A 22,379-nucleotide genomic window follows, 5' to 3' on the forward strand; every position below is an offset into this window, starting at 1 on the left:
TATGTCATTGATGTCAGCTATGGTCTATATAAGTTGTATCATGTACTTATAGAAATAAAGATTATTATTATTATTATCCTTGGGTGGCTCAATGTTTACAGTTAATGATGATGTTGCTGAACTAACATCAGTCAGGACTCTGCCGACCACAGTGTGCCTCCCAGCATCATACCTTGTGGAATTATATACTTGCTAAGGCTCTGTGAGTAGTTTGCACCATCCTGCTATAATTCTTTTTGCAAGAAACAAAATGTCTGCGTTTGTGTTGCGCCTCTTGCCTCGAAGTTTACGAGAGTGTGTGAACGCTTGGTTCTTAGAACCAGGCATTGCTTTCCTTATTGTTATTATTATTATTAGCATTAGTATTGTTGTTGTTGTTGGTATCATTGTTATTTTCATCATTATTATTATTTTATTACTTTCATTAATAATAATAACAATAATAATAATGATATTACTACTACTACTACTACTACCACTACTACTACTACTACTACTACTACTACTACTACTACTACTACTACTACTACTATTACTACTACTACTACTACTACTACTACTACTACTACTATTACTACTACTACTACTACTACTACTACTACTACTACTTTTAAGGAAATTAAAAAATCCCTAATTAGATTATGGTGACCTCAGGAGAAGGTCACCTTCAGTAAGAAGCAGGATTTAGTGTCATGAGGAAGCGAGTTTCTCATCTCTGGGGTCAGAGGTCATAACGGAAGCCTGGAGATGAACCTCACGCTCAAGCACCAGCCTCACCCTCAAGCGCCAAGCCGACACTCGCTCAAGCAGGAGCCTGTCGGAGGGTATATAAAGGCTTGTGAAGGAGGCATTGTAGTCATTCAGAAGACTGGAGGTGTACAGGTGGTTAATTTTGTTGTGGGTGTGTGTGGGAGTGTTGGGGGTGTGGGAGTGTTTTGGGGGTGTATGTGGGAGTGTTTTGGGGGTGTATGTGGGAGTGCTTTGGGGGTGTATGTGGCAGTGTTTTGGGGGTGTATGTGGGAGTGTTGTGGTGTGTGTGGGGGTGTGGGAGTTTTTTGGGGGTGTATATGGGAGTGTTTTGAGGGTGTATGTGGGAGAGTTGAGAAGTGTATGTGGGAGTGTTGTGGTGTCTTGGGGAGTACTGTGGGTGTGTGTGTGTGGGAGTGTTGTGGGGTGTATGTAGGAGAGTTAGGGAGTGTTGTGGTTGTGTGTGGGAGTATTGTAGGGTGTGTGTGTGTGTATTTGTGAGCGCGCGCGTGCGTGTGTTTGTGTGTTTGTGTGTGTACTCACCTAATTGTGGTTGCAGGGGTCGAGACTCAGCTCCTGGCCCCCGCCTCTTCACTGATCGCTACTGGATCCTCTCTCTCTCTGCTTCCTGAGCTTTGTCATACCTCTTCTTAAAACTATGTATGGTTCCTGCCTCCACTACTTCACTTGCTAGGCTATTCCACTTGCTGACAACTCTATGACTGAAGAAATACTTCCTAACGTCCCTGTGACTCGTCTGAGTCTTCAGCTTCCAGTGGTGACCCCTTGTCCCTGTGTCCCCTCTCTGGAACATCCCATCTCTGTCCACCTTGTCTATTCCCCGCAGTATCTTGTATGTCGTTATCATGTCTCCCCTGACCCTTCTGTCCTCCAGTGTCGTCAGTCCGATTTCCCTTAACCTTTCCTCGTACGACATTCCCTCGATCTCTGGGACTAGCCTTGTTGCAAACCTTTGTACTTTCTCTAACTTCTTGACGTGCTTGACCAGGTGTGGGTTCCAGACTGGTGCTGCATACTCCAGTATGGGCCTAACATACACAGTGTACAGTGTCTTGAACGATTCCTTATTAAGGTATCGGAACGCTATTCTCAGGTTTGCCAGGCGCCCGTATGCTGCAGCGGTTATTTGGTTGATGTGTGCCTCCGGTGATGTGCTCTGTGTTATGGTCACCCCATATGGTCCAGAGAGGGGACACAGAAACAAGGGGTCACAATTGGAAGTTGAAGACCCAGATGAGTCAAAGGGATGTTAGGAAGTATTTCTTCAGTCATAGAGTAGTCAGGAAGTGGAATAGCCTAGCAAGTGAGGTAGTGGAGACAGGAACCATACATAGCTTTAAGATGAGGTATGATAAAGCTCATGGAGCAGAGAGACAGAGAGGACCTAGTAGCGCTCGGTGAAGAGGCGGGGCCAGGAGCTGAGTCTCGACCCCTGCAACCACAATTAGGTGAGCACATACACACACACACACGTAGAGTACATCAATTAGACACATTTGAAACACTTGATATGTCAATCCGAAGACGCTTCACCAAGAAAAGAATTTATCAGTCCCATACGGAGACTAACACAGGAGACGGTAGAAGACATGAAATAGTTACAGGTAATCAGTCCCTCAAACTTAAACTTCTTCACCTCTTCCACTGTCTCCAATAAACACATCAAGCCTGAGGGATTGATCATTTCAAAGCACTTTTTTATGTCTTCCTCCGTCTTCAGTATTATTCTGTGTTGGACTGAAGATACCCAAGTGTTGTACACCTGTCTAATTCGAATACTTACAGGTTTTTGTGTACCATTAATACATGAAACACTATATCGTCTAAATTCCCACAGTGACAATGAAGCTGGTGTTGTCAGTGCTGTTGGTGGTGGTGGTGGCAGCCTCGGCCAGGATGGCAGGGAAGCTGCCTGGAGGCTTCCGTATCGAGCCAGGATTCTCCTGCCAGGGTCGCGAGTATGGCTTCTACGCAGACACGCTCAACCGTTGCTCAGCCTACCACATCTGCCATCCTGTCTTCGACGAGGAAGAACGGGTGAGCTTCCTTTAGTTTAATATTTTGACTACCGCCCACAGGGCGGGTAGTAGTCAAAAGATTACAAAGGTACATAATGAGTCCAGGGACTGTTAGTTTAACGTCCTTATTATGCACCCCAAACCCACCTTATGGGCGGTAGTCAAAGGATTACAGAGATACATAGTGGGTACAAGGACTGGGCAGCAAAGTTCTGATACCTGAACAAGTTCCAGTGGTAATGAACTATTAGCGTGTTTATATCCGGTCACAATCGTAATGACTTATTTATGCTTCCTTAAAACACTCTCGGTACCTAGGCTTTTTCCTTCTATTCCCAAGCACTCGACTAGTTTCATTAAAACAAACTAATATTTCATCGGAAAAGAATTTCAATAACGTGAAAATAATGCAGATATATATTGCGTGTTTTCTTAGTCAGGTTGTGAATATCACAGTCTCTCCGGACCTCCATGACAGTGTGCTCAAGCCATTCAACCAAAGGCAGTGAAGTCCTCAGAAAGTCCCCTCATATTTTTATACGTAATATCACGACAGGAAAAGGTGTGATTTTGGACTAGAATCCTCCTTTCAGTCACTCTGAAACTGTCACCAGGCCCGTGGCCTAGTGGCAAAGCTCTTGCTTTACAAGGTGAGGGTCCTGGTTCGATTCCCGGCAAAGGTGGAAACACTTGGGGTGTGTTTCTTTACACCGGTTGTCCATGGTTACCTATCAGTAAAAATGGTTACCTGGATGTTAGTCAACTAGTGTGGGTCGCATCCCGGGACAATATTGACCTAGTAAGGTGCTTTCTATATAGTAGTATGTCAGCTATGGTCTGTATACCTTGTACTTTATAGAAATAATGATATTATTATTATTATTATTATTATTATTATTATTATTATTATTATTATTATTATTATCATCATCATCATCATCATCATTAGGTTCAAGCTCTCATGACAAGACTTATTTTAATCCATCCAAGTTTTTTTCACACATTAATGTTGTAATTATACATGCATGTTAAAACTATATACACAACCCGCACATACGAGAATAAAACTTAGGACAACGTTTCGGCCAGACTTGAACCATTAACTAGGCAATGGTCCAACTAGAATCGAAACATCGTCACAGTTCCCTTCTCCTGTATGCAGGTTAGTTACGTATTATGCCAGCCACAGTATTGTGCCTATTTATTCCTCACGTTAAAACTATACTTACGTATCCTGATTATACCCAGGTATTCTAGCAGGACACACCATGACTTTCCACATTCTGGAACATTTAACTGCAGGCTGGTGTATCTTCTGTCAACAGTTCGTGGAGATGGGACACTTCACCTTCCTGTGTGGACCAGGAACTCTATTCGACCAGAAGTTGCTGTCGTGCGCCCACCCCAGGAAGGCATACCCATGCGCCCAGGCTGAGGACGCTTACGACTCCTCAAACCATAAACTGCGCATAGAGTGGGAGGAGTACAAGCTGGCACTGGCTGAGGGAAGGACTCGCTCAGAATGAGGACACTGAGTGCCTCTCCAGTAATACCTTGTCTTTCACTCTCACACAGAAAACAAAAAGACAGAAATTATGCTACGCTTATTTATGTAAATGTACTTGATTTTACGCATTTTTTTTTTAATTCAGTGAATGTATATGTCTGTAAAAAAACGTGTAATATTTTGTAGATAGTTACATGTAGGGGAAAGGGAAGTAATCAGGTGAAGGGAAGGGATGGGATGGACCGCCTCACTTCCGTGGACTAAGGTGATCCCTCAGGACTACTCGACCCTGTAGTCATGATTTATATTAGCAATGAGACAAACGGAATTGCAGATGAAATACTGGTGACAAACATGTGTTGAAGTGAAGACTAGGATGACGGTACGCTGGTACACAAGCACACTCACCCAACGGTACACCCACACAATTGTACACCCACACAATTGTACACCCACACAATTGTACACTCACACAGTTGTACACCCTACATATCTGTACGCCCATACAGCTGTACATACACATACATGCATATCCACCACGCATATACACTTACATACCTATACACCCAAACAACTGTAGACACACGCCTGTACACCATCACAATGTGCAATACAGAGTATATATAAAACGGGGAGTGAGAGATACAGAAGAAATCAGATACATGGACAAAGAACAGAAAAGACGGACAGAGGAATACGTAACAGAACAGACAGAAGGATACAGAACAGACATAGGGATACGGCCTACAGGAATACATAAAACAGACAGGAAGACTTCACAAAGAGACATAAGGATACAAATAATAGACAGAGGGATGCAGAACAGAGCAAACGGAGGGATACAAAACAGAACAAAGGGATACAGACCCACTAAACAAAGGGATACACACCCACTAAACAAACAAAGGGATACAGACCCACTAAACAAAGGGACACAGACCCACTAAACAAACAAAGGGATACAGATCCACTAAATAAACAAAGGGATATAGACCCACTAAACAAAGGGATACAGGCCCACTAAACAAACAAAGGGATATAGACCCACTAAACAAAGGGATACAGACCCACTAAACAAACAAAGGATACAAACCCACTAAACAAAGGGATACAGACCCACTAAGCAAATAAAGGGATACAGACCCACTAAACAAACAAAGGGATACAGACCCACTAAACAAACAAAGGGATACAGACCCACTAAGCAAATAAAGGGATACAGACCCACTAAACAAACAAAGGGATACAGACCCACTAAACAAACAAAGGGATACAGACCCACTAAACAAACAAAGGGATACAGACCCACTAAACAAACAAAGGGATACAGACCCACTAAGCAAATAAAGGGATACAGACTCACTAAACAAACAAAGGGATACAGACCCACTAAACAAAGGGATAATATATCCACTAAACAAACAAAGGGATACAGACCCACTAAACAAACAAAGGGATACAGTCACACTAAACAAAGGGATACAGACCCACTAAACAAAGGTATACAAACCCACTAAACAAACAAAGGGATACAGACCAACTAAAAACAAACAAAGGGATACAGACCCACTAAACAAAGGGATACAGACCCACTAAACAAACAAAGGGATACAGACCAACTAAACAAAGGGATACAAACCCACTAAACAACCATTGGGATACAGACCCTCTAAATAAACAAAGGGATACAGACCCACTAAACAAACAAAGGGATACAGACCCACTAAGCAAACAAAGGGATACAGACCCACTAAACAAACAAAGGGATACAGGCCCACTAAACAAAGGGATACAGACCCACTAAACAAAGGGATACAGGCCCACTAAACAAAGGGATACAGACCCACTAAACAAAGGGATACAGGCCCACTAAACAAAGGGATACAGACCCACTAAACAAAGGGATACAGACCCACTAAACAAACAAAGGGATACAGGCCCACTAACAAAGGGATACAGACCCACTAAACAAAGGGATACAGACCCACTAAACAAAGGGATACAGGCCCACTAAACAAAGGGATACAGACCCACTAAACAAAGGGATATAGATCCACTAAACAAACAAAGGGATACAGGCCCACTAAACAAAGGAATACAGACCCACTAAACAAAGGGATACAGACCCACTAAACAAAGGGATACAGACCCACTAAACAAACAAAGGGATACAGGCCCACTAAACAAAGGGATACAGACCCACTAAACAAAGGGATACAGGCCCACTAAACAAAGGGATACAGACCCACTAAACAAAGGGATACAGGCCCACTAAACAAAGGTATACAGGCCCACTAAACAAAGGGATACAGGCCCACTAAACAAAGGGATACAGACCCCCTAAACAAAGGGATACAGACCCACTAAACAAACAAAGGGATACAGGCCCACTAAACAAAGGGATACAGACCCACTAAACAAAGGGATACAAACCCACTAAACAAAGGGATACAGGCCCACTAAACAAAGGGATACAGGCCCACTAAACAAAGGGAAACAGGCCCACTAAACAAAGGGATACAGGCCCACTAAACAAAGGGATACAGGCCCACTAAACAAAGGGATGCAGACCCACTAAATAAAGGGATACAGGCCCACTAAACAAAGGGATACAGGCCCATTAAACAAAGGGATACAGGCCCACTAAACAAAGGGATACAGGCCCACTAAACAAAGGGATACAGACCCACTAAACAAAGTGATACAGGCCCACTAATCAAAGGGAGACAGACCCACTAAACAAAGGGATACAGACCCACTAAACAAAGGGATACAGGCCCACTAAACAAAGGGATACAGGCCCAATAAGCAGAAGGATACAAGCCCACTAAACAAAGGGATACAGGCCCACTAAACGAAGGGATACAGGCCCACTAAACAAAGGGATACAGGCCCACTAAACAAAGGGATACATACCCACTAAACAAAGGGATACAGGTTCACTAAACAAAAGGATACAGTCCCACTAAACAAACAAAGGGATACAGGCCCACTAAACAAAGGGATACATACCCACTAAACAAAGGGATACAGGCCCACCAAACAAAGGAATACAGACCCACTAAACAAACAAAGGGATACAGACCCACTAAACAAGCAAAGGGATACAAACCCACTAAACAAAGGGATGCAGACCCACTAAACAAAGGGATACAGACCCACTAAACAAACAAAGGGATACAGACCCACTAAACAAACATAAGGATAGACAAAAAACAAACACAAGGATAAACACAAAACAAACACAAGGATAAACACAAAGCAAACACAAGGATAAACACAGAACAAACACAAGGGTAAACACAAAACAAACACAAGGATAAACACAAAACAAACACAAGGATAAACACAAAACAAACACAAGGGTAAACACAAAGCAAACACAATGATAAACACAACAAACACAAGGGTAAACACAAAACAAACACAAGGATAAACACAAAACAAACACAAAGATAAACACAAAACAAACACAAGGATAAACACAAAACAAACACAAGGATAAACAAAATAAACACAAGGATAAACACAAAATAAACACAAGGATAAACAAAATAAACACAAGGATAAACACAAAACAAACACAAAGATAAACACAAAACAAACACAAGGATAAACACAAAATAAACACAAGGATAAACAAAATAAACACAAGGATAAACACAAAACAAACACAAGGATAAGCACAAAACAAACACAAGGATAAACACAAAACAAACACAAGGATAAACACAAAACAAACACAAGGATAAACACAAAACAAACACAAGGATAAACACAAAACAAACACAAGGATGAGCACAAAACAAACACAAGGATAAACACAAAACAAACACAAGGATAAACACAAAACAAACACAAGGATAAACACAAAACAAACACAAGGATAAACACAAAACAAACACAAGGATAAACACAAAACAAACGCAAGGATAAACACAACATAAACACAAGGATAAACACAAAACAAACACAAGGATAAACACAAAACAAACACAAGGATAAACACAACATAAACACAAGGATAAACACAAAACAAACACAAGGATAAACACAAAACAAACACAAGGATAAACACAAAACAAACACAAGGATAAACACAACATAAACACAAGGATAAACACAAAACAAACACAAGGATAAACACAAAACAAACACAACATAAACACAAGGATAAACACAACATAAACACAAGGATAAACACAAAACAAACACAAGGATAAACACAAAACAAACGCAAGGATAAACACAACATAAACACTAGGATAAACACAAAACAAACACAAGGATAAACACAACATAAACACTAGGATAAACACAAAACAAACACAAGGATAAACACAAAACAAACACAAGGATAAACACAAAACAAACGCAAGGATAAACACAACATAAACACAAGGATAAACACAAAACAAACACAAGGATAAACACAAAACAAACGCAAGGATAAACACAACATAACCACAAGGATAAACACAAAACAAACACAAGGATGAGCACAAAACAAACAAAAGGGATACATACACACAAAACATACACAGGTATATAGTGTTTTAAACAGTATTCAGCTAAGGTACTAGAAAAACCAAACATAATGATCACACACAGTTCTTAATGCCTCCTCCCGCGTCTCCCAGAATATATCGTTTGTTTTAAATCTTCTAACCCCCCTCCTTACTCAGTCCTTCACAATATATAAAGAAAAGTCAGTATATACGGTAAGCCAGCGGAAGGCCTCGATCAGGTGACCAAAAGCTCCAACGGCGGGCCACATCATATATGACTCACGTCATGAAACACTTGACCTGTTTCCTGACCAAAACTTTACCATCCATATACAGTACTAAAAATTACATATATGCATAGTAAAAGATTCATGTGTATACATACATTCAGACTACATATGTATATACACTAAAAAAATATACAAGACTTGCACATACACACACATACACACACACATACACACACACACACACACACACACACACACACACACACACACACACACACACACACACACACACACACACACACCACAATACAAGAAGAGTACCTCAGGGGAAGGTAACAGTGTGACTGAGAGACGTCAGAATGGGGTAGGAGTAACAAGCGGGGTGCCACAAGGATCAGTATTAGGCCCAGTGCTGTTCTGGTTAACGTGAGTAACATGCCAGATAGAACTGAAGCAGATATTTTCTTGTTTCCTGGCGATGCAGACCTAATTGGGAGACTTAAAAAAGCAGGAGGGGACAGGGCAAAGACTCCAAAAAAGGCATTGGACTATCTGCAAGATTTGGTCAGACAAGTGGCTGCTTAAGTTCAACCCCAGGTAAATACGTGATCCCCCTTATCTATGATTGTGAATAACAGCGTTATGTATAACACAACACTGTATGTATATGGCAATGTACAACGGTGATTGTATTCTTTTACGGAGTGTAACCGACCGGAAGAAAGTATTAAAAGAAATTAAATAATTGGTTTTTGTGTATTCCCGATCCATTCTCTCAGCCTTGTGTTCTATCATCATTATCATCATCAATAATATTACTACTACTACAACAACTATTATTACTGCTTCTGCAGTAATAATAGGAGGTTTTGTGTGCGAGGGGCTTGGACTTCCAGCAGGCATGCGTGAGCGTGTTTGATAGGAGTGAATGGAGACAAATGGTTTTTAATACTTGACGTGCTGTTGGAGTGTGAGCAAAGTAACATTTATGAAGGGGTTCAGGGAAACCGGCAGGCTGGACTTGAGTCCTGGAGATGGGAAGTACAGTGCCTGCACTCTGAAGGAGGGGTGTTAATGTTGCAGTTTAAAAACTGTAGTGTAAAGCACCCTTCTGGCAAGACAGTGATGGAGTGAATGATGGTGAAAGTTTTTCTTTTTCGGGCCACCCTGCCTTGGTGGGAATCGGCCAGTGTGCTAATAAAATAATAATAATAATAATAATAATAATAATAATAATAATAATAATAATAATAATAAGAAGAAGAAGAAGAAGAAGAAGAAGAAGAAGAAGAAGAAGAAGAAGAAGAAGAAGAAGAAGAAGAAGAAGAAAAAGAAGTAGAAAGATTTTTTTAGGAGCACAATACATGTTTGGCAACAGTTGAATTTGATGTTAAACTGTTCATATGACTGCTACAGCTCTTCTCAATGTGGTCTTAAAAGTAAGTTTGTAAGATAAGTGTAAGTATACACTGTTCTGGGGAGGTAACTGTACAGTATTAGGAACCCAGGATAACCCATGAAAGCCAGTGTGGCTTCCTTCCATTGGAGTCCTATGGTTCTCTTTCCCAGGATGCCATCCACAACAGTCGGCTAACAAGGTACCTGCTTAATACTAAGTGAAGAAGGAGTGCAGGTGTATTAATGTCGTGGGTATACTGACTCTTCCATACGTAGGTCAGTAAGGTGACTACCGAAATCACTTTCGTCCGGTTCAGACCTTGATGTTGTCTGACTCCTGGAGGGTAGTTACTCTTCTTGTTGCTGTCTGACTCCTGGAGGGTAGTTACTCTTCTTGTTGCTGTCTGACTCCTGGAGGGTAGTTACTCTTCTTGTTGCTGTCTGACTCCTGGAGGGTAGTTACTCTTCTTGTTGCTGTCTGACTCCTGGAGGGTAGTTACTCTTCTTGTTGCTGTCTGAGTCCTGGAGGGTAGTTACTCTTCTTGTTGCTGTCTGACTCCTGGAGGATAGTTACTCTTCTTGTTGCTGTCTGACTCCTGGAGGATAGTTACTCTTCTTGTTGCTGTCTGACTCCTGGAGGGTAGTTACTCTTCTTGTTGCTGTCTGAGTCCTGGAGGGTAGTTACTCTTCTTGTTGCTGTCTGACTCCTGGAGGGTAGTTACTCTTCTTGTTGCTGTCTGACTCCTGGAGGGTAGTTATTCTTCTTGTTGCTGTCTGAGTCCTGGAGGGTAGTTACTCTTCTTGTTGCTGTCTGAGTCCTGGAGGGTAGTTACTCTTCTTGTTGCTGTCTGACTCCTGGAGGGTGGTTACTCTTCTTGTTGCTGTCTGAGTCCTGGAGGGTAGTTGCTCTTCTTGTTGCTGTCTGAGTCCTGGAGGGTAGTTACTCTTCTTGTTGCTGTCTTCTCTCCGTCTCTAGTATTACTTTTAATATATTACTGCCACTGGCTCAAAACCCTGACTCCAATTATACTTTTTAATCATCATGATGCTTTGATTCATAAATTCAAGATTCATTTCTTGTTACATGCCATAGTTAGTATAAGCGTAGTGTGTGGACTTCCTAAAATGATATTCTTTGTTCTGGGTTGTTTTCGTTCTTTGTATAGAAAATGGTATTTATATAGAAAGAACAGTGTAATATAGTTAAAATACATTTTATTTTAGATAACATTTAAGATTACCTTTTAAAATATGAAGCTTTGGCTTCGATGCCATCGAATTCAACTCAAATTGGAACATTACGGACGTCGACTATGTCAATAATGTCAACACCATTGTCTGGATCGTCTCCAATACCATCGTTGGAGAAACTGTAGAGGGTCGGAGCCTCGGAGCAGGGAAAGGCCTCGCTGGGGAATGCGCAGGTGAGGGACTTCTGACTGAAGATACTACCCTGGCCACAGATGAAGGAGAAGTGAGCTACCTCCAGCACCTGCAACCAAGTGTCTTTGTTAAGAAACTAAAAATAATAAGATTCACTATTATTAAAGGCACTTTACTATTACTCTTAGTATTGTATTTTAGGTCTGTTTCATTACCACGAGGGTTTTATTAAACTTACAGTTAGCATTGTGTGGAAAAAACAGGTGAATGTATGGGGATTCGAGACGTGGTTGTGGTAGTAGCAGGCCCCACGCAGTACCTGGGTCACGAAGCTTACAACAGGAAAATTTTACAAAGAGCACTTCTGTGACTTGGTTGTACCAGCGGCACCAACTGCGACCCTATTGTCTTCTCCCACAGCCTCAGAAGTTTTCACATGGTACATCTCTTTTTATACCCCTCAAAGCCACGTAGTCCATAGCCTAAGAATCCACAAACTCAAGAAGTTGTGGACTATTTCTCATTAAGGGGAATGACAATAAAGGTACCACGAAAGCTTCTTGAGCTGTAGAAAGAGACAGCACATCACAGTTGGTGCCGCTGATACAGACAGGTCACAGATATGTTTGTAAAATCTTCGTATTTGTAAGCTTCCTGGCTCAGTGAGGCTTGCTGCTCACGTTCGTTACGACTTGTCTTAAGTTTACCAGCAATGTGTGTTCACTGTATATTGCATATTATTCAGATATATTTTATACTGCTTTATATATTCAATATGTTTATTTACGTAGGGGTAACAGTATTGCTGAACTACTGCCACCGCAAGGTAGTCTGAATCCTGATTAGTTCGTCACAAGCTCGCACATGGGTCAGATGGAATGGTCTTCCGTGAAAAAATAGACACAAATGCAATATAATGGGATCCTTTATTGACTACGTTTCGCTCACATAGTGGGCTTTATCAAGTCACAAACAAATCTACCTGGGTGAATAGTACATGAGTGTACACATAGGGTGGAGGGTCAGGTGGAGAATGCTGAGGAGGTTGTATTAGAGACAGACCTGCACGGGATGGGCAAGTATATATGTTGTTTTGTAGGATAACAACATACATACTGTATTTATAAATATATTACTAATTCTTAATTATAGGACATTAACTTTACCTGTTGTGTTTCAACTCATCCCTGACCCTAGACTTGATTTTCTTTATATAGAACAAGGAAGAATGACCCATAAGTGTTTAGCGTATGCTGAAGGCAAATATTAAACTCTTGAATATTAGTAATTTGGAGTTGCTGGGGAAACTCGTGGCGTGTTCCCTCCCTTCCTCAGAGTGAACCTCGGCCGCCTCAGAAATACCTGCACACACCTACCGAGGCAGGGAGAGAAGCAGGGAAGAGATGAGTACTGTTACAGCCACTGAAGGAGGCTGCAAGATTCATCTCGAGGTTCTTCATCAACAATCATCGGTGCCCTCGTTATCATCGAATCATTATGCGGTGAAGTGGTCAGTCAGGTTTCTTGTATCGCCATAACCAGCCAGAGAGTGAAAGTTGTTTAGTTTCCAACCATCACCAGCAGCAGACAGATGTGAGACTTCCTTACCAATCATTATAGCAACACTGACAGATGCGAGTTTGCTTACCTCCCCAGCAATGCCGGTGATTGGCTGACAGACGTGGAAAACAACACATTCGTTGTCTACGTCGGCATAGTAACCATAGGCGCGATTGTGGCAGGAGAAGGTGGTGGCGAGAGAGCGCCCTTTCAGGATGTTCTGGAAGCCGTCAGGCAGCACGTAGGGCATCCTAGCAGACACTGCGACACACAGCAACACCACAGCCACTACCAGCTTCATGATGTCAGCAGCAACAGCCTGTCTGGACAGACACCGAGCTAACGTTAGTTAACGAAGGATCGAGCCTCCACTACTCATTTCGTTTAATGACCCGCACAGGTTACGCTTTCTTCATGAAATAAATAAACTAGATGGGTATTGGTCGCCGTGCTATCCGACAGAGATATCTCCAACTCTCATAAGCTTAGTTCCTTCCACCTCACAAGGAATATGACCAAAAACTGGACTGGGAGACTACAGAAAACCTAAAAACAATAATGATTACAATACTGCCGCCTCTCACATCATGACGTAAGTTGTATTAAGAAGCGCTGGTAGAATCTCGAGCACTGCTTTCCCGGAAGAATTCAGTTACGTACATAAGATCTTTTCCGGGTTACGATACCTAACACATTTCATCGAATATAGAACAAAGGCCATTAAGTTCTTCCACACCATTAAACACAGGTAGACTCCTGACAGGTACATTGTTCACCCAGATGGACCGACAGCCTAGGCTCGTAGAAAACCATCCTCATAAAATTCACCAGCGTTAAATGTTAGAATAAAAGTGACAGATTTGGGCTTGGGAAGCCCAATTAGAACACGATCCTTCCTTTGAGCAAATTAAACTACCGTTAAAAGTTTAAAGCCTACCAGAAGAGGCATTCTCCAGCTTTTACTTGGAATTAATTGATTCCAAGTTTTTTTTAACTATGATAACATATTGCCAAATATGCGCCTATTCATCCTAAATTTATAGGTATTATTCTTCTCTTAATATTCTCAGTCATTAGTGACATAAGCCATTCAAAATAGGCATAGTAAAGATATTTTACTGGAAAAATACCAATTCTCTTAAAAATGAAATTGGCAAATTGCCAGGTACTCACTACCATAACAAAACAATCCCGGCCAATCAGAAGAAGCTTTCTCAGGTTATCTCACAACACCAAGACTGGACACTGACCAGAGGGGCGCCTACACACCACTATGGTTGTATGAACATTTTCCTGGTTACGATACATCAGCGGTGAAAATTTGAGGTCGTATTAGATGAAGCATTTTCAAGTTATAAGCGAAAAAAAGAATTCTCTCAAGTTTTTATTCAATTTTTGTTGACATCACTATAAAATTATTGGTTTTCTCTCCGAAGAAAAGCTGAAGAATTGAAAGAGAGTACATCTGAGTATCTTTATTGGTAGACGTTTTAACAGTCAGTGGTTTTATTAATACAATGATATAATGTAGAAATACATAGTTCAACATACTTCACATTATATCCTTGTATTGTATTGATAAAGTCACTGTTTGGTGAGTCGTCTACAAATAAGATACCCCAGATGTTGTACATGTGTCTAATTCTTCATCTTGTCGCTATTGTCTACCATTTATGTGCGAAAAAAAAAGTTTTAAATAAAAAAACATAGTATCGTTTCTCACTGTTATTATGGTATAAGTCTTGAGGAGGAGAAGCGGGCGGGTTAATCGACCTTTTTAATGAATTAAATGAAGGAATCTTTCCTTGGAGGTATTTTAAGCATAGAATTGATACCAGTAGGTTTTGTGAATATGATACACCACATTACACTGGCCCCCTCCACGCAGCAGTTGAAAACCTCCATCATGACCAGAGTTTCCTTACACTGGAGCAGTGTGGTCTTGACGGCAAGGTTTGTGGACCTCAATACGGCGTAAACCGTCAAGGACTCTATAAACCCTACATGAATACTAGGTCTGTCACATACGGAGCAATATGCCTATGGTGCGTCTTACAAAATAAGATGCAACTACTGCCCGGCTCCGGCTGGGTTACAAGTATCTTTGGCAGGTTAAATCACCACTGCCAGATGTAGACCAAACGAAATGCAAACTTTGCCAGCTGGACAATTGTCACACCTTGCGTCATTATGTACTAGAATGCGTTAAAAATGATTGAATTAGAAACAACTCACTCAGAAATGTTTAAGATATGTCAAAGTATTTTATCCACAGTGGTATATTACAAACCATTCTGGAAAAATACCCTGACTTTGCTCACTGTAAATAAAGCATTACTACTTTTTTTGCATGTGTATGACCTAACTGATGTCTGCATGAATAACTCATTACGATTGTTTCAGATATAAACATAACTAGTTCATTACCACTGTAACTTGTTCAGCTATCAAAACTTTGTGGTCCAGTCCCTGGACCCATTATGTACCTCTGTAATATTTTTGACTTACCGCCCACTTGATGAGTATGAGGTGCATAATAAAAGATATTAAACTAAAAAAAAAAAAGCTCATATATCTTAGAAATATAGAGTTACAGCTTCCCTCCTGCGAGCTTGAATTACCTGCCGGTGTGTCCTTGATATATGTCGATGTGTTCTAGGAATTCAACTTCATATTCTCCCTCGCCTTACTGAACACTTATAAAGAAAAAGAGAGCGACGATCCTCTCCCACTCTACTGCTTCTCCTGTGCAGCTGGAGAAAGTACTGAAGAGTCTGCCTCGGTGATCTCTACTTATAGTGTGGCAGAGGATAGGACAACTATCTCTGTCTAGCGTATTACATGACCACCGGAAGAGTCAGGAATTTGAGAGCGGAGCATTGGCGTATCCCAGGTTATTCCCTTTTTCTTCTTCTTCTTTTCTTCTTCTTTTTTCTTCTTCGTCTTTTTATTCTTCTTCAGCGAACGTGAAATAGCGTGAAAACATGAAGAATATGCCAGCGGGACTGAATGGGACAGATACCATTAGTACTGGCTTGACTTCATGGTTTTGACAGGTTCAACCCTTCACTCGTACTGTATTGTGTATATTAACTATAAAAAAAAATAACTCATATATCCTTTATATTCCACCTCCTCCTCTTCCTCCTTTCCATCTCCACGATTCCCTATCTCAATTCAGCCGCCCTACAGGCCTTTGAGGTCTTCTGGTCCGAGACATTCCACAGTGAGTCGTAAAACTGTCTTGAGGTCCAGCGTTAAGGGATCGTAACTTGTTTCACAATGACTCAGGGAATCTTCGACCCCAGAGCAGGGCACCTGCCAGCTTCAGTAAGTAATTGGAGAGTCGGAGATATTTCTCAACACCAAAATAGACGCCAAGACTACCATTAAATTCCTGCCACCCACATCCCTCACTCCTCTCTGTCGTCGAAAATGATCACCCATGACTATGCTAAATAAATCGGTACCTGACTCGTAGGAAAACGGTACCAGACTCATACAACAAAGATACCAGTCTCACACGACCAGGGTACCAGACTCATACAACAAAGATACCAGTCTCACACGACCAGGGTACCAGACTCATACAACAAAGATACCAGTCTCACACGACCAGGGTACCAGACTCATACAACAAAGATACCAGTCTCACACGACCAGGGTACCAGACTCATACGACCACAACAACAGACTCAGAGAGATTCTTCTAGCATTTTATATTTTCCAACTGAAAAATATCAACGAAGGAATTACCTCATGTTGAAATTATTCAAATCTCTCTTGAGAGGCTTTTGTTAAGCCTAATTTACGCAAATTAAAATTTGTACAGAGGTTTAATAAACTGTGATTTATTGTATCATAAAAGAGAGAAGAACTTTGTTGTAAACATCAAGCGAGCATCATAACTGTATTCCTAGCTCTGATGTACCACCCATACGGATTTACCTGGAGTTGTTTCTGGAGCTCACCGCATCTGCGACCCGGTCCCAAACCAGGCCTCCTGGCTGCTGGCTTGATCGATGAAGCTGTTAGTGCCAGCCACCAGCAGTCCATTGTATGCACCACAACCCCTTGATCAGGAACTGTTCTGAGGAATTTGTCGATTTCCCCCTGGAAGACAGGTAGGTGTTTGATGGTAATCTTCCCTTATGTATGAAGCAAGTCTGTTGAAGAGTCGTGGTCCCTTAACACTTACTGAGTTCTCTTTCTGTGTACTCATTGCCTCCCCGTTTTTGACTGCAGGTATCCTGCACCCCCTGCCAGGCCTCCTCTGTTCACATGTAGTAATTTCAGTATGCAGGTTTAGGATCAACCCCTTCAGTATCTCCTTGGCGTATATTACATAAGAACATAAGACAGAAGGAACACTGCGACAGGCCTACTGACCCATGCGAAGCAGGTCCATTCCAACCCCCTTCCCCGGCCTAGAACAATGACCACCTAGTCAGGCCACTTCCACTTAAGGAAGGAGCACGGCACAAGACCTAGTAGCACAAGCTAGTCAGGTCCAACTCACACCCACCCACACCAACTCATGTATTTATCCAACCTATTTTTAAAACTACACAAGGTCTTAGCTTCTATGACAGTACTTGGGAGTTTGTTCCACTCATCCACCAGGAGGCCTGGTCACAGACCGGGCCGCGGGGGCGTTGACCCCCGGAACTCTCTCCAGGTAAACTCCAGGTAAACTCTATTACCAAACCAGTGCTTTCCTATGTCCTTCCTGAATCTGAACTTTTCCAACTTGAAACCATTGCTGCGAGTCCTGTCTTGGCTGGATATTTTCAGCACGCTATTTACATCCCATTTATTTATCCCTGTTTTCCATTTATACACCTCGATCATATCCCCCCTAATTCTACGCCTTTCGAGAGAGTGCAGATTCAGGGCCCTCAGTCTATCCTCATAGGGAAGATTTCTGATACATGGGATCAACTTTGTCATCCTTCTCTGTACGTTTTCCAGAGCATTTATATCCATTCTGTAATATGGTGACCAGACCTGCGCAGCATAATCTAAATGAGGCCTAACCAAGGATATATAGAGTTGAAGAACAACCTGAGGACTTCTATTATTTACACTTCTTGATATGAAACCAAGGATTCTGTTAGCTTTATTGCAAACACTTATGCACTGTTGTTTTGGTTTCAGATTACTGCTAACCAGAACTCCAAAATCCTTTTCGCAATCAGTAATATTAAGAGCTACACTATTCAGTTTATAAGTGGCGTGGTTATTGTCCTGTCCAACATTTAGAACTTTGCATTTGTCTATATAAAACTGCATCTGCCACTTCTCCGACCACTGCATCAGTCTATTCAAATCATCCTGGAGTGCTCTAATGTCCTCAATAGAATGAACTGGACGGCCTATTTTGGTGTCATCAGCAAATTTGCTTATGTCGCTATTTATTCCTTCATCTATATCACTTATGTAAATTGTGAACAACAAGGTGCCCAACACTGACCCCTGAGGAACACTGCTCGTGACGTGCCCCCACTCTGATTTCTCCCCATTTATGCAAACTCTCTGCTGCCTATTGGTCAACCACACCTCTACCCAGGAAAAAAATTTTCCTCCTATTCCGTGTGCCTTAAGTTTTCTCAAAAGTCTCTGATGTGGAATTCTATCGAAAACCTTACTGAAATCCATATACACAATATCATATTCACTACCATGATCTACCTCCTCAAACACCCTAGCAAAAAAAATTTAGTAAATTCGTAAGACAGGAACGCCCCTTAGTAAAACCGTGTTGAGATTCATTCATCAATTTATGACTATCAAGATGGCTACGAATTGCCTACGTTTCAGTGAGTAAAGTTCAAAGGATTTCAAGTTCTCCCAGTAATTTAGGTACTTGACTGAGTTTATGCGAGCTATGAAGGTTCTCTGCATATTCTCCATCTCGGCAATTTCGCCTGCCATGAAGGGGGCAGTTAGTACGGAGTAATATTCCAGCCTAGATGACCTGAAGAGTCATCACTGGATTGATATCTCTTATTTTGAAGATTCTAGTTATTCAACTCTATCATTTTTCATGCAGTTGCGACAGTGACATTATTGTGTTCCTTGAACGTGAGATCTGACATTATCACTCCCAGGTCTTTCACATTTTAATTATGTTCCATTGAGTGGTTTGAATTTGTCTTGTATTCCGATCTTGTTTTTATTACCTACATTCTTCCATAGTGAAGTAATTGAAATTTGTCCTCACTGAACATCATATTGTTTTAAGTTTAGCGATTATTTCAACGATAATTTTTGTTCTCGGGTTCAGGACCGTGAAGGTCCGTGTTAAGGACGAATGCTACGAAAACAACAACAATAATAATACATTTAGTCCTTAAGAACCTGTGGTTTGCGTCTCTCTCTCTCTCTCTCTCTCTCTCTCTCTCTCTCTCTCTCTCTCTCTCTCTCTCTCTCTCTCTCTCTCTCTCTCTCTCTCTCTCTCTCTCTCTCTCTCTCTCTCTCTTTTTTTTTTTTTTTTTTTTTTTTTTTTTTTTTTTACACATGGTTTGACAAGGTTTAGGATCCCTAGCTTTATTGACAAGCTATTTACAGGTTAAGGATTCCTAACTTTATTGACAAGCTAAGAGCTGTTACCTACATCAGCTCATTTGAAAGCATTTTTATTGTTATGAGACATACAAGTAGGGAACAGGATCAGTTGGAGCCATCTGTGGGCCAGCATTTTCATTTGATCAACTGACGTTATCTCGTTGACATCATTATGCTGAACGAATGTGTTCCATACTCGAGTCATCCTGGGTATGTATGATCTCAGATGGAGTGATGTTCTGGAGAAGGGTACAGCCAGAGTGGAAGTTGCTGCTTTCTGCCCGTCTTGTGGCATAAAAAGCTTGTTTCGCGCTGTCCTCGAAGTGGATCCAAGTGTGGTATTTTGACAATATTGGCCTTGTACATAACAGTAAGGCCACCCACATCCCTCCTATGTTGAAGGCTCTGCTGAAATGACAGATCCATCCAGGATGGGTCCAGGCGAGAGATAAGACGTCTTGCTCTGTTCTCTACTCTGTCAAGCAGTCGCAGATGAGAGGGGGGACAGGCAAACCAAGAAAGTGGAGCATACTCAAGGTGTGAGCGTACTTGTGCCTCGTACAGTATCTTGCAACCCCTACTGTCAAGCAGATCACGAGATCACGAGTGCTAATAAGCTTCCTGGCTGCCTTGTTTGCAAGATTTACAACATGGTTCTTCATGGTTAGTTTGAGTCAAATTTCACCCCAAGGATATCAACTTCTTCTCCAGGTGCCAACATCCTCCCATTCATCCTTACTACTGCACCAGCATTACCATCATGGTGCCTAGAGACGATCATCATTTGCGCTTTTCAGGTGCAAATGTTACTTGCCATCTATTTCCCCAAGCTGATATAGCTCTCAGCTGGTGATTGATGTAGCTTAGAGCAGCTGGCATTTCTTCTCTTGGATAAGTGAATGTCAGTGTACAGTCGTCTGCATATGCATGTGATTCTGGGATGAGATGAAGAAGGTCGTTGAAGTAGACATTCCATAACAGTGGACCCAGCACACTTCCTTGTGGAACGCTTGCCCCAATAGGATGTCTTGCTGATTCAGTTCCCTTGAGGACTACACTTAGAGATCTACTCCATGAAGGTAATCACTGAGGAGACATAGCGTAGAGCCTGCAATTCCCAGTGCTTGAAGTTTTGCTAAGAGGCCCTGGTGCCACACCCGGTCGAAAGCGCCAGCAATGTCCAGTGCTACCACACAGCTGACTTTGGATTCATCCAGTGACTGGTGCCACTTAGTGGAGAGGTTTAACAACAGATCAGCAGCAGAGTAACCTTTCCTGAAGCCATATTGACGATCACAAAGTAGTGAGTGGTAGTCAAAAAAATCTGTCATTTGTCTTGAGATTATTGTCTCAAGGATCTTACCAGTGATTGACAGGAGTGACACTGGTCTGTAGTTGCTGATTTCTGCTCTGCTCTTCTTTTTGTGAACAGGGACTACATTTGCCTCTTTCCATGGAGAGGGCCATTTGCACTGTACTAGGCAGTGCTGAAAGATGCGAGTTAGAGGTGCTGCTAGCTGGTCTGCACATCTTCTCAACAATCTTGGGCTCAACTTGTCTGGGCCCTACAGCCTTTCTTGGTCAAGTGATTTAAGAAGGAAATGCACCTCCTCCTGCCTTATTGTCACCCCTGACAGTTTTGATACAGTTCTTGCAGCTAGCCAAGGAGGGTCCCTTGCTGGATCAGGAACTTGCATTTTGGTAGCAAAGTGTTCAGCAAAGAGGTCCGCTTTCTCTTGACTACTAGTAGAGGTGGTCCCATCCTGTCGATTTAGAGGTGGAATAAGTTCATCAGGCAGATAACCTTGTCTGTCCTTGACCAGGGACCACCAGGTTTTGGAGCCTACCCTACCTGATGCTAACTTTCTTTTAGTGTCCAACTCCCATTTAGCAATGGCCCACTTTTGAACATCACCCATATGCCTACAGGCTTGCATGTGCAAGTTCCTGTTATAGGGTGGTAGGATGTCTCTTATACCTTCGCCATGCTTTGTACTTAGCAGTAGCACCGCTCTACAACGAAAGCCAAACCAAGGCTGATCTGTAGGCTTTGTCACATATTGCCGGTGAGGAATGTGTTCTTGTTGCAGATTAAGGATGTGTCCAGTGAAGGCTTTCACTTGGTTGTCAACATCCCCTGGAGAAGAGCATTCCAGTCGGTGGTGGCGAGCTCAGAGCAAAGGGCTGGCCAATTACCTCTTTCCCATAGCCAGGTTGTGCGTGTGGACTCCTCACCTCGTTCTGTTGGGATCTTAAGTGTGGTAAAAAAACAGCCTTGTGGTCAGACGATCCAACGCACTGAGGGGTTGACAAGTGACTATGCCTTCTGCCAGATCACTCACTACTGGGTCAAGGGAGGAGCCAGAGATATGAGTAGGGAAATCAACAAAGTTTCTCATGTCAAACACTGCAAGAAGGTCATCAAAGTCCCTCTGTATAA

General features: G+C 41.9%; 2 protein-coding genes across 3 annotated transcripts; one reads left to right on the plus strand and one right to left on the minus strand.

The window, feature by feature from the left end:
* Nucleotides 1-848: 848 nt before the first annotated feature.
* On the plus strand, nucleotides 849-9,342 carry LOC138852864 (U-scoloptoxin(01)-Cw1a-like). Its single transcript, XM_070086193.1, has 3 exons — nucleotides 849-882; nucleotides 2,606-2,805; nucleotides 4,112-9,342. The coding sequence occupies exons 2-3, from the start codon at nucleotides 2,611-2,613 to the stop codon at nucleotides 4,310-4,312; spliced, it is 396 nt and encodes a 131-aa protein (XP_069942294.1). The 5' UTR covers nucleotides 849-882; nucleotides 2,606-2,610; the 3' UTR covers nucleotides 4,313-9,342.
* Nucleotides 9,343-11,670: 2,328 nt separating this feature from the next.
* On the minus strand, nucleotides 11,671-16,149 carry LOC128689258 (uncharacterized). 2 transcript variants are annotated; one of them, XM_053777391.2, is made up of 3 exons: nucleotides 15,994-16,149; nucleotides 13,461-13,695; nucleotides 11,671-11,921 (listed from the first exon to the last, which is right to left on the minus strand). In XM_053777391.2, exons 2-3 carry the CDS (start codon nucleotides 13,671-13,673, stop codon nucleotides 11,715-11,717), a joined length of 420 nt encoding a protein of 139 aa, XP_053633366.2. In that variant the 5' UTR covers nucleotides 13,674-13,695; nucleotides 15,994-16,149; the 3' UTR covers nucleotides 11,671-11,714. The 2 variants fall into 2 exon arrangements, with proteins under 2 accessions (XP_053633366.2, XP_053633367.2); XM_053777392.2 differs by having other exon boundaries at nucleotides 13,461-13,691; nucleotides 15,994-16,145.
* Between the last annotated feature and the right edge of the window lie 6,230 nt (nucleotides 16,150-22,379).

Source organism: Cherax quadricarinatus, chromosome 18, assembly GCF_038502225.1.
Source record: "Cherax quadricarinatus isolate ZL_2023a chromosome 18, ASM3850222v1, whole genome shotgun sequence".
Taxonomy (NCBI): Eukaryota; Metazoa; Arthropoda; class Malacostraca; order Decapoda; family Parastacidae; genus Cherax; species Cherax quadricarinatus.